Below are 13,865 nucleotides of genomic sequence, written 5' to 3'. Positions count from 1 at the left end.
AAAAAAACTTATTATAAATTTATAAACTCTTGTAACTATCACTGTTAAAGTGTTTAGTAATCTCTAATATAAAGTACTGCCCAGGCAGCTGGGTCCAATTTGGCATAAAAAACAGGAGGAGAGTCTGTTTTTTTCATTTGGCTCATAGACATCAGCCATGCTGTATATTCTAAGTTATTATCAGGATGTGGTCTGCGGAGGCTTTGAACATTGCTGGACCGGTGAACATTGCCTCAGTGAAACAATATATTCTGTTATAGCATAACTGTAATGTCAACATTAACCTTCCTTTTTTGGCATTTCTCTGTGCTGCAAACATCTCTCTCTGCTTGCAAGGCAAGACATTCATGAACAAGCTGTCATTTATTACAGTCTGTGTCCAGCAGGAGGCAGGATAACTGCAGGTTTGGGCAATCTTGACACAGCAGGTGTGTTACAAGCATTTATAGTATTTCTCATGCAAATTATTTCACTATAGATAGATAGATAGATAGATAGATAGATAGATAGATAGATAGATAGATAGATAGATACATACATACATACATACATACATACATACATACATACATACATACACACACACATACATACTGCTGCCCCAGTGTAAACCCAGGTGAGCTTTTTGTATGTAGTCGACTTATTCTAAAGGCAATCCTCTCAAAAATCTTCATTACATCTGAGGCCAGAGCCACTGGTCTAAAATCATTTAAAACAACAGGGCATGTATTTTTGGTACAGGAGTAATACAAAATATCTTCATCATAGGCCTCCACAATTATTATTCTTCCCACGCACAAAATGTGGACAGAAGACTAATTCAACACTCCTTCCTTTATGGATCATTGAAGGTATCTCATAATCAAAAATGTCAGGTCTGCCATCAGTACAGAGCCTTTTTTTTTTTGGTTTTCTCATGTGTGCACCACTAAAGCATCAATAATTCCGCTTCTTTTAACATTAATTGTAATTTCTGAATGCACATGAAGGCAGCATGGTGAGTTCACGCCCCCTGGTAGCGCCTCCTCCCTGTGCAGTACTGTAAATATGTGGAGTATGTGGCAGCGCAGCGGCAGTATAGTAAAGTCTGCTGCTGGCACAGGAGAGCCGTCTGGATACACAGGCAGCTGCAACTGAAGCATTTTCACACCTGGACATTACCTGCTTTTTAAATCTACTTAAAGGTAACTAAAACACATTGTACTGAAACCAAAGGTAGACTTCAGACTGATTTACAGACAGGCTGAACATGCTGGATACTTTTAATTAGAGAATATGTAAAATGTATCATGTCGGTGTCTAATAAAGTCAGTGTATGGAAGGGCAAATGTGGTGTTTTTACACATTTATAAGCTAGCTTTGGGCAACGTTTTAGTATTAACATCAGCCAGGTTCGAAATGAATGTTTACATTGTAGCACTGCCTAATTGTTTCAGTAATTAATTCGGATATAAAGTTGTTTTCTTCGGAAATGAAGTGATAAAGGGCAGCTGGTTGGCGAATTGTCTGAACTTGGACAATTTAAATAGCTTTTCATTAGCTAAGCTAATTAAAAACGCCCAAAGCCAAATGATCATGCACACATTGTCCAAGAGCAGGTAGCACAGAAAACATGCCAGCCTACATACATTTACAACATTTACTGTTATAAATGAATAGTTATACCAGGTTAATGCTGCTTTGTGTTATAATGTAGCAAATAGAAATGTAACTAACCTCGTACCATTTTGTAAAATCGACAAAAAAAACCTATTAAAGAGCACAAAATCATTGTGCCCACTCACATACAGTTCACAGCTTGGTAAGTGACAAATAGAATTCAACCTCTAGCTTACTCTTTTTCAGCAATGTAGTCAACTTCCATGACAATTTGAGACAATGGCAATATTTAATTGATTACCACGTTAAGTTGAAGCATGAGGTCCAGCAGGCTCTGTTGTCAAGGTTGGCAAGGGTCAGAGAGGTCACAATGTTCTGACAGCAGTCCTCTGAAAACATTATGTAACAAGTGCCAGGGAAAATAAGAGAGAAAGGAAAAAAAAACTTTTTTTATTGGACTTTAATTAAGTATAACACGTGAGTTCATTTAAAGACAGTAACGTGTTCCAGACATCCTACCAGCATTAAAATGGTGCATTGAATCACCCTGAATGAAAGAGCTCAATAATAAAACAATTTCATTAGTCTTGATTCAGTGGAATGTTTTCATGTCCAGCGAATATCATCCAGAAAATATTAGTGATGTATCAAAGACATTATCTGAGATATTTGGACCCTGAATCTTACTGCTGAGAACTTTAAAACAGCATTCAGCTACAAGTATGATATTGTCTGTGCAGGCAAATGAAAGACATTTATTTCATCAAGGTACACATCAGCTTACTTGGTGTGTAAACTTCAGCACAGTCATTCCCATCACACTCCAGCCCTGAGGGTAAAGTTAGTGGTCTTTTGATCCCCTCTCATGTTCGGGCCTGTTGTTCAGTCTGTAATCCAGCTGGGAGGAGGACTGGCAGGATAAATAGTTTCTAGCTGCTTGCGTTTTCTTTTAATTTAATTAAGAATACTGCCACTATTTAATTTTTATCTCCAAATTACGTTTTCACAGCAGGTTTGCTTTGCGGTAGGAAAAGTCTTAAAAAATTTAAATCCGTCCCTTATGGAAGCTCATCAACGCCCTCTTGACACATTTTTAAACGGGAGTGAGTCTGTAATTACAGACAGATGCACGTGTGAGTCAGGGAGTGACTGGGCTCTGCGCTGTAATAACAGTGATTTACTTCACATGTGTTCTTTGCAGCTCGTATTTGTATCCTGCAGCCACAGCCCATCATCAGACAACAAAAGCCTTAAAGCACAGCACCCTGAAACATTCCTCTGGGTATTAGTCCGCGCTGTTGTTTAGGCCGACCTCGTTTGCATTGTTGTCGGGGTTGTTGTTTTTTTTTCAGCGTTGTGGCCTGGAGCAGTGTTTTTTAATTCAATCATTTCTCATTGTGATTTGGGATCCATTAATACGGCTCATAAAAGGCAGATTACAGTATTGGGGCAACTGTAATGTGCTTCAAATATTATGATCTTCCCGGGAAACATGCACGAAACGGCAAATAAACAATTATGGTAATGAATAACATGACCATCTCCTCTAAAATCTAGAGTTAACCCTATTTTGAGGTTATCAGATGCTATGGTTGTGGTTATAGTGAATATCCTCCAGGTGAAAATGTGAATCAAGGGTGTTGCTGAAAAACATTCATGCTCACTTGGCCTTAGGGAATAAGCCTGAAAAAATCTTTTGTTTCCAAAGTGCAGATGAGGACGTATCCGAACAAGTAGAGGAGGAACAGAGCAAAAACAAAACAAACTAAGCCTGGCTCAGATGCTTCACCTTCTCGTGCCTTCTCTGTCTCCTCTTTAGAAGCTCACACAATGCCAAACTGGGGAGGAGGCAACAAGTGCACAGCATGCCGCGGGACAGTTTACCACGCTGAGGAGGTGCAGTGTGACGGCAAGAGTTTTCACAAATGCTGTTTTCTCTGCAGTAAGTACGGTTGACCTTAACTTCTGGATTAAGATTAAATTTAAAGGACCATAGGAGTGTTTTTGTAGTTTTTAGCCCATGAAGATTGGATATATTTTATATCACTGCTCACAATTTCTTTTATTGATTTTCCGCCCCCAGGCAGCCACTGAATTTATAACTTTTATTTTGCTTTGTATTAAAAAAAGGCACTCACCTGGTTTTATATACAGTATCAAGATCAGTTTATTCATCATCCCTGTGAAAACAGCTGCATCATTTCTTGCAGGAGCTTTCTAACATCTGAAAAAAATAACCCTGGTGATGTCATCAGGGTAGGCAAACTGGGGACAGGGAGTTTGAAAGACATGGGTTTGAACGTTGTACTATTGGAAGTGAAGGACTCTGTAATTATGGAGCTTTCCTCATATGGCCTAAAAGTTAAGATATGTCTACCTGTGCTGCATTGATTTTAAATATTCTTTTTTTTTTTTGAAAACAAAAACAATTCTGCAAAACTGAATATGTGACAGGTGCGTTGGAGGAAGGTACAACTTGAAAACAATGAGAAGAACTCCCACACACTGTCTTGCTTACTGCTGGAATCCATCCTGTCCTAAGTGGATGAAAGTACAACATTAAATCGCTGGAGTGCCCCGTGTAAATGATCATCTTGTCATGTGTTACTTCAGTGCGAACAAAAAGTACTTTGAAAACTCTGGTTGAAAGGAAGCGATGTCATCTGACGGATCAAAAGCATCTCATTCACTAGCTATGTCATCATAAAACCTGTGGGAGGAACATTCTGAAAAACGTTGTGAAAAAAGAGTGATGTTAACTTACCGCATTGAAAAAAAATCACTGAAGATTACTGCATGACAGCCAACTCTCATCTTCTCACATATCAAGATTTTCCCCACTTGCTTGTATATAAACAGATTAGCCATGAAAGGTCAGCGATAGAAACCCATCCAGGGATGAGTCAGGTGAACTCTCTCTAACCCCTGCACAGCTCATAAAAGACAGCTTGTACTGTCTCCGGTCGTCCATCAGTTGTTGAGTTCACGCCTCATTGTCAGTCCGCTAGATGAGTGGGCGGCCTGATCCCGCTCCTCAACCGCCTGTGAAATGTCAGTGAAGATGTTCCAGCGAAGACCTCGGCACGCAAACAGACCAGGATTATACAGCCGCTTTCATTTAGCCGTTATCAAGTGAAGAGCAAAGCAATATAAGCCACAAAAGATGAGTTTATTCTTTTTCCAGCGGTTTCCTTACAAAAGCAGCCTTGTCTCATCCACTGAAGAGATGCGGAGCAAGTCCATGACTCTCCTTTTGCCCTTTTTCCTCCAGTTTCTCAGTTTGACATTCTCTGACATTCACCGCATTTCATTTCTGTACATGAAAGGCTGCTGTATAAAGACAGAAAGGTCACACAGTTGCAAACAGATCCTCATATGACTTTACACTTCCTTCAGATTTGTGATCTTTATTTGTTACACTCAATGCCAGCTGTGACAAATGAACATTAATGATGCGACTGTAACTAAAGGGAACTGTGAACGCTTGTGACAACAACTCAGAGACTCAGAAAATGGAAATATGAGGACTTAGGATTGGAAATACAGATATCTTACAATAAGCTCCTTAAGTATTCATTTCAGAGGTGTTGGCATGAGATCAGAGTTGAGACGTTTTTCCGTCCAGTAGAATGAAATCTTAAACCGGTCTCAGACGCTCACATAATGCAGGCCACTGTGTGAAGAATGCAGTTAATCCCAACAGACAGCAAGTGTACAGTATTAAGTCACTGTGATGCTTCTGTTTTCTCAGTCAATACATTATTTGGTTTGTATCCTGCCAAAGTCAACTTTTTTTCCACTGCTACTGTATAGCCTACTGTTGGAGTTTATACTCCAATATCCAGAAATCCTGTGCTGATGCTAGAAAATCTAGTTATGGTGATGAAAATATAAAATTTAGTACCATTGCTGAATGCTTATTTCCTCTCTGCATATTCATATTTTTCTTTATAGGCTGAAATGACTTGCACATGCAGTTGGAACAAAGAAGTGGAAAAAAAAGAGTGTAACAAAGAAAAGTCTCACAAAAAAGGAAAAAGATGTAGATGAAACAAAGACAATACTTGTTTTGTCTGAGATGAAAAATGAAGCATGGCAACTTCTCAAATATCTTTCCACTAATATGACCGAATATCTTGCCTGACATTAGCGAGACAGTTCACTTCAACCAGATGTACGTCCTCTAAAGCAAAACGACTGGAAATGTGTGTGTTTAGTTTGCATACTGAAAGAAGTTCAAATGGAAGTTGGAAAGTGAAGGATTGAAGGAAGTTGAAGGTTCAGTTTAAGTGTAAGCACTGAACGAGGGTGTAACTCTTACTTTATTGTGGCCACTTTCTTTCAAGACTTCCACTTCCAATGACCCTTCCAGCTGAGTTCATCACTGCTGACATTTCAAATCCCTTTAGTGCTTAAAGTTCAGCTGATCTCCATTTAGCACTTACACTTCAATTCACACTTCATCTTCATTCGGTGCTTACATTTAAACTGAAACTTCTTTCAGCCCTTCCATTCTAACTACCACTTCAACTTCTTTTAGGATTTCAACTATTTCAAATGTTTCCTGTGCAAAATCCTCCTATTTCTCCCTAAAACTAAGAGCAGACACTCATTTTTTTTCTTTGAGAACATTTCAGCAACATTATGAGGATGAGAAGATACCTGTGTTAGGTGCAGGATGACAACATTCCACTTATGTGACTCCTTCTCTCTCTCTGTGTGTCCTCAGTGGTCTGCAGGAAGGGTTTAGACAGCACCACACTGGCTATTCATGACCAGGAGATCTACTGCAAGTCGTGCTACGGGAAGAAGTACGGCCCCAAAGGTTACGGCTATGGGCAGGGTGCAGGAACACTCAACATGGACCGAGGGGAGCGGCTGGGAATCAAACCTGAAGAGTAAGCTGAGCTGGTGCATGACTGCTGAGTGTTACGTAATGTATTTAAAGGCCGCAAGATGGTATATATAATGGTAGTTTTTTGCCTTTGCCTTTACCCAGCATGCTTTTGTGTTCCACGCTGCCTGAACAAAGCTTTTAGGGAGGAAAGAAACCTTGACAGGACTATTGGCACACAGTCCGCCTCTTTATAGAATCCAGCTTGCCTGCAGCAGTTCCCATCTGCTTTGGTTGATCTGAGTTGAAACTGAAGTCCAAAATTGAGAGTAATGATCTAGTGGTTTAACAGATCATTAACAGATCAGGATCATTGCTTTCCAACAGTTTTTCAGCCTGCAGTATTAAGTCTTGGAATGGGCACTCGAAAAAAAATAATTACACCCACTTCTTAGACCTGAAGAGAAGGTTTTGACTGCTTACGTGTAACCTTGTGAGCATGATGTGAAAGCACTAGAAACAAACAGGAATACACAGCCCCACACACACCTACGCAGAATGTTTATCCAGTCCCAGACATCAGATGATTATTATGAAAGAGTTTATTATGTAACTAGCTCACTCTCCTCTCTGTCCTCCACCACAAAGAGTTTCATTCAGGGGCCACTTGGGCTGGCAGTCACCCTTTGATAAGCACTGCTCCAGGGCCCCAGTGTGCCCCACTTGCTTTCCCACCACTAGGTGAGGAGAGAGAGGGAGAGAGAGAGAGAGAGAGAGAGAGAGAGGAGTGGGGTGTGCCAGTTTTATTTCTGGACTGTTTTGTCTTATATATTAAATAATAAATATTGAAATAATTTAGAAAGTTGTCACAACTGATATTAGTTAAAACATGAATTATTTAACTGACACATACAGCAACTAAGACATTTACCAAGGTAGTTATCAGTGCAGATGTTGAAGTTTTGGGCCATTATTTAGCAGATTCTGGCACATTAATGTAAGTATTCTCAATGTGTTCAAAGTTCATTTCATATGTCAAAATTTAGACTTCTTTTGCGTAAGAATTTAAAGGTACAATTAGTTTAATTCCTATAGGTAAAAAGCCTAAACATAATTCAGCATACTGTTTATTTCAGATGCAGGTGTCCTTCCAAAATGAGTTATATTATCTATTTTAGATGACAAAACGATACAGTATATTTCAGAGATTTGGTCATTGAGAGTTTTCAGATGCTGACTGATGAACCCTCATTTTTTTACTTATTCATTTATTTTATTTTATTTTTTTATTTGTCCTTTTTGTCCTTTAGGACACATTCTCACAGACCCACCACCAACCCTAACCCATCCAAATTTGCGCAGAAGTTTGGAGGTTCAGAGAAGTGCGCCCGGTGTGGAGACTCTGTGTACGCAGCTGAGAAGATCATGGGGGCGGGCAAGGTGAGAGCAGGGTTCCCTCAAGGACTCATCCTAAAGGGCTGCAATTGGCAATTATTTTCATAATCAGATAGTTGTTTAAATAATCAGATAGTTGTTCATAAAATAGTAAAAATTGCACATCACAGTTTCTCAGAGCCTAATTTGATGTCTTAACGTTGCTTGTTTAGTCCAACTAGTCCAGCCCAAAGTCCAAAACCAACACACATTCATCAATTCATTTGATTAATTGAGCTATCCAGGATACAGCTCCAGGATATAATAAATATCAGCATGAATTGAAAGTAAAGCCAGCTAGCAACACACTTTTGATACAATATACACAAGTTGACTCTTTGGCTTTCACTAGTTGAGCCAAGTTGCATAAATGATGACACTTGGCTAAGGTGAGAAATTGTGGATTGTCTTGACAACACTGAAGGAGAGTCCACAGGGAGGCTGTGTGGCTGGGAATCTGATCTTATACCACAGATTTAAAGAATGTGCCCCTGCAACTCTGTGATAGTTTTTCCTGCTCACACTAAAGAGAAAAGTTACACAGAAGTGAACTTAACAGGGTTATAACTGACCTCTCTAACATTTAGTGTGTATTCAACTTTACAGAACTATCATTATATACAGTTTTAGCCTGAACAGACATTTCCAACAGAAATCAAACCTTGAACTGCAAAGGACCACAGTGTACATCACAAATGTACCACAGGGGTGAAACTTGTTTGACTGGAGCGAAGGCATGTGATTTTTACAGTGCTGAACCACATGCAGGAGGTTTGGTGCGGTCTCTCCTAATGAGAGAATACAAATCCTGTTTTTCTGACTGAAGCTATTCCATTAAGTTTGGATCAGAGCCTTTTAACAGCTGGCGTTAATTGTGTGAGGCTGTGCGGACATTGGGGGTTCTGGCAGACTCATGTTGACACACAGATTTACAGTGAAGTTATGAGCTTAGGCTCATGAGATTCATCCGCAGGATGTTTTGTTGAAGAAGAAGAAGAACCTGTCCATAGAGGAGCAAAGATTTGAGCTCTTAGGATTTGTGTTTCCTCTGAAAATGGGAGTGGACCATTTCCTGTCGCTGGGCACATGAACTGATTTATAGCAGGTGATGTCATCGGGTGGAGAGCTGTTGATGTGTTTCCTAATGGAGAAAATCTATGAGGATGAACTGGCTAAAGCAAAATCTGTAATTTTCTGTACTGATACAAGTACTACTTCATTTTTCCAAAGATTACACACATTTTGTCCAGAAAATAAGAGTTTTGATCTCTGCTTGAATACAGTTGTGTCTTAATACTGACCAAACAAGAAAAACTTGACAATTTATGGTAGATAGACTCAGCATGAAAGGTAATTCTTTCTTTCTTGTCACAGCCGTGGCATAAGAACTGCTTCCGCTGCGCGAAATGTGGCAAGAGCCTGGAGTCGACCACCCAGACTGAGAAAGATGGAGAAATCTACTGCAAAGGTGAGATGAAACGTCCAAAATGAAACTAAAGGTGTGCCATTTTTCATTACAGTATTGCATGGCGTCTCTGTGATTCCCTGATGGATTTAGCTGACACATGCTCTGGCAGAGCAGGAAAAAAAGAAATCCACCATGCAACACTGCTACAGAGTGATTCAGCAGCAAGACAACAACATCCAGTAATGAGTAAAACATTCAGCATGCTGTCTAATCACATAAAATCCCTCGTACGTGAGTTTCACAACAGAGAGGTCACCACTAGATTTTAAAGGACTAGTGTATAAGATTTAGCGGCATCTAGCTAAGGTAAGGTAACAAAAGCACAATAATTCATATTTTCGTGGGATTATACACTAATTAAAACATACTTATGAATATTATATTCCATTTCTGCCAAGTCTGTTCTGCTAGATGCCACTAAATTCTACACACTGCACCTTAAATGACACCTAAAATATCTGCATGATACAAAGGCACTTGGTGCAGCTCATTTGGTGGGAAGGGGAGTGTAACCAGAACCAACATTACAAAGGAACCCCAAATTGTATTATGGTTACATCTGACAGGATCTGGAATAAGGTTTGTTGGACTCTTGACATTCCCAAAGATTGACTGGTTTCCAAATCTTTAGTAAGAGCTCACAGGCAACTTTTTACAGCTTTTTTTCACTTACGGTTGAGAGGACCTTAAAGAACCAAATAAGACTGGTTCACACAGACAAATCCATGGAAACTCACATTCCTAGTAATTACTTTGTAACATGATATCTGTATTTCTACTGTTAACCTGCTCATTTTCGTGACAAAAGATAAAATAATTGCCATTGTGAAAACTTTCCAGAGCTGTTAAAGCCAAGTTTTATAAACCGCTGTGCAGTGATTGGGCGTCTGATAAGCCTTCTAAATCTCAGATCTATTACTACAACTAGACTTCCTGCATCGTATTTCATCTCTCACCAGTACCTGAAACAACACGCCTCCACCAACGCAGCCTCCTGCATTGTATTAACGCAGGGCTGATTTCAGTCTGAACTCCTGCTAAAGTAAACAAACCAGGTACAGTACATTCACAGTGTGAGTAGTACTGATCAAAATCATCATGATGCAAAACAACCAGCAGACCAGGAAGGAGACATGACTCTTAAAACATTATGAATTCACAAATATCCATATGTAAATAACTAACAAAGGCTCCACAGCAGGGGACCTATTATGCTCAGTTCCAGCTCTATGTTTTTATTCTGGCACTCCACTAGTAGTAGTTTTGCATGATTCACAGTACAAAAAACTCCTTATTTATCTTATTCTGGCCCTTTATGTAGCCCCACAGTTCAGCCTCTGTCTCTAACAGGCAGGCTCCCCTCCCAATGAGCCCACTCTGTTCTGATTGGCCAGCTTTCCGGAAGCCTGCCAAGGGGCAGCTGTATCAGAGTCGTGTTAAGTTACCGCTGATGCAAACCCAATGTTTCCTGCTTCATATTAAAAGCTTTTAAATTACTAAATAATGGGAGACTTTTATTGGGAAGAATTTACAGGAAATTAAACATGTTCCTCACAGAATTAGCAGATCTTTGTTAGTGGCACTAAAAAACGGTCAACACAACAACATATGGAGAAATTTGGATCAGTTATAAATAATGCAGGGAGGAATAGTAAACTCACAGCATGCCAGCTCAACTCCAGTCATGACTCGGCATGACCACCCTCAAAACAATGGAAGAATGCCATAATGTTAACAGAGCAGAGCAGTGAACTTGCAGGCTGTGCATGGAGCAGATGACCATGTAAAGAAATCTGTCACAAGCTGACGTCAGCTTGGGTTCAAGGTAGAAAAAGCGTTGGAAACCGAGTGTTCAGAGCAGTCTGAAGCCGGAGCTTTTTGCTCAAAGAGATTACTGCTACAGACATTTACCTCAGTATTTGACACGTTGGTCACATTTAATAAGAACATCTGACATTGTAACATAAGGAAAAGCATAATAGGTCCCCTTTAAAAGTGAACAGCTCTTACAGCTCAGTCACTACCGGCAGCTGATCATATCAGCAACAGCAGAACTGGATGAACAGGCTCTTATGTAACAACCCTATGAAACAACACACATAAACAGGGTCTTGTGTTTAGCTGTCCCTGATGAGTGTTATTTCACAATTGGTGTGTTGGTTTGGCCTTGTCATGGTAACAGAAACAGCTGCAGTCTGACCTCCACAGTGATTTCTCTTTCCTCATCAGCACAATGAGACAAGACGGTATGGCTAAACAGAGGACGTACGCACACTGATGCACACTGGCAGACATAGAAACACACATAAACACAGATGTCAGAAAATGGATGTTTGCTGAATGTCATAATGAAACCTTGTACTGATGAGCAGGAATGTTGCATCTCGGCTCTAAACCTAAGCCGTGCTGCTGCTTTCAATCAGTGGTTTTGTCTCACTGTCCTCTAGCAGAGAGATGGTGACTATGTGAGCAACAGTTGGGTATTGTTACTCTGTCTCCACATAAACATTTTGAAGACAGATGTGGACAGCTGACCTGAGGCGTCACATTTGCACAAGAAAACTGAAGCAATTTCCAAACACTTTGTTGATATTGTGTTTTCTTAAAATCCCAGAGAATCAAAAGAAGTCAGAAATTTTGCACTTGGTTGTTTTACCACAATGTGAGTACTGAGCTTATTTTAAACATCGCACATTAATGTGAGATAAACAGCCCTGAGTGTTGGAGCTGGGAAAGTTCCTGTTAAAGTTCATGTGAAATTAAACTACAACAGCATTCATATCTACTCTGTCAATCACTTGTCCTGTGTTATACTTTGAGCAAATGCTAGAAACCCGAGGGGAGAAATTACATTTTTTAATTCTTTCATTTTTGGAGTGCCCCAGTAGCTGAATGGTTACTGCGCATGCTATGGAAATATGTTCCTGATTCAGTTTCAGCTAGGGACCTTTGTTGCATGTCATACCCATCTCTCTCCCTGTTTCCTGTCTGCCTCTTTGTTGACCACTGTCCAATAAAGGCAAAAATGCCAAAAAACTTCTTTGATGAAATACCCTTCCATCATCCACTTTATTTCCATACAGCAAATCAAATCTTACATAAAGGGGATGTATCATTCTATCATAGGCAGAGCAGATGGTCACACTAAGCCCGATAGCATCCTGCTACACAACGCACATTAGTTTTCCAACTGAAGTCTCCTTTTTATCTAACTTGCAAACATAAACAAATATCTTTTCCAGTATGAAATATTATATCATTCAAAAAAGTGTGCTTGAAAATAGGGTTTGTTCCTGTAACCTCAGTTTTGTGAGCTTGTACATTTACAGTACCCGTCAAAAGTTTGGACAGACCTTCCCATTCCCTTTAATGAAAAAGTGTGTCCAAACTTTTGACTAGTACTGTATGTTTGTATGAATATTGTGTACAAGTTTTACAAAACCAGGTTACAGATACAAAACCGTATTTTCAAGCACACCTTTTTGAATGATACAATATTCTGTAGTCCTACACCTTACCCTGTTGGAACGAGCCACCAATCATTCACCCAGGAAAAGTGCACTGCTAACATCAGTTAGCAGGCTAGTCAGCTAATTAGCTGTTTAGGTGCAGCTCATTAAACAGCCTAGCTATGTAAACATACCTGCAAATGTCACTTTGGTCCCATTAGATGCTGGTGTCGTCATTGCTCTTCAAAATTGTTGTTGACATTATTTTTGAAGAAAGAGGGATGATTAAATGTGATTTCAGTTGGATTTTAAATTAGCTAGTTACCTGGGGAAAAACAGCTATATATCACAATAAACTGGAGGTTTTTGCCCACTTTCCTCTCCTATTTGGAAATTTATCAAATATTATTAACAATTTATTTGAAATTACATGATGTATGTATATATATATGTGTATAACTTGTTTTGCTTTTTTACTTGTAAAAAGTAAAAACTAGCATAATTCACACACTGGTGAGGTTTCTGGACTCACCAACATAGTATATTACTGTGCTGTGCCACCATCACCTTAAAGCTGTTATTAAGTTTTCAAATAAGGTTTCATGTCCCTAATGTAAGAATGCACTTTAGGAACAAAATCTGCAGCTTATTAATGTTTATTCTTTCTTCTCCTTGTCTCTACAGCGTGTTACGCCAAGAACTTTGGACCCAAAGGGTTTGGGTACGGCCAGGGAGCCGGTGCTCTGGTTCACGCTCAGTGATGGCAGAGCAGGACCACACAATCTCACCTTCATACATTCCTCTGTCCGACATCATCATCATCATCATCGACCTTTCAGGCCTTTTGCTTATGTTTTCTCCCTCAAATGCTTTTATGTTGAAATAGGTGCTCATGATACTTTTTACAGTTTACAAATAAAAAAAATTAACAAACCAAACCAACGTTCACATTTGACTGTATTTTATTATTAAAGCCATTAAAACTGAACCATGCCCATATGTTTACATCTGAAGCGGAGTTACAGTGATGTCTGAAGGTGGGCAGAGAGGCACTGGAGATGATTATGTGCTTTATCTTTTT

At 39.5% G+C, this 13,865-nt stretch overlaps 1 protein-coding gene across 1 annotated transcript; it reads left to right on the top strand.

Annotated features, from left to right (window-relative positions):
- Positions 1 to 1,044: 1,044 nt before the first annotated feature.
- Positions 1,045 to 13,722, top strand: csrp2 (cysteine and glycine-rich protein 2). Its single transcript, XM_042403405.1, has 6 exons — positions 1,045 to 1,184; positions 3,419 to 3,541; positions 6,329 to 6,497; positions 7,744 to 7,873; positions 9,242 to 9,335; positions 13,469 to 13,722. Exons 2-6 carry the CDS (start codon positions 3,430 to 3,432, stop codon positions 13,543 to 13,545), a joined length of 582 nt encoding a protein of 193 aa, XP_042259339.1. The 5' UTR covers positions 1,045 to 1,184; positions 3,419 to 3,429; the 3' UTR covers positions 13,546 to 13,722.
- The last annotated feature ends 143 nt before the right edge of the window (positions 13,723 to 13,865 follow it).

Source organism: Thunnus maccoyii, chromosome 23, assembly GCF_910596095.1.
Source record: "Thunnus maccoyii chromosome 23, fThuMac1.1, whole genome shotgun sequence".
Classification (NCBI taxonomy): Eukaryota; Metazoa; Chordata; class Actinopteri; order Scombriformes; family Scombridae; genus Thunnus; species Thunnus maccoyii.
This window is presented reverse-complemented; position numbering and strand designations above follow the sequence as displayed.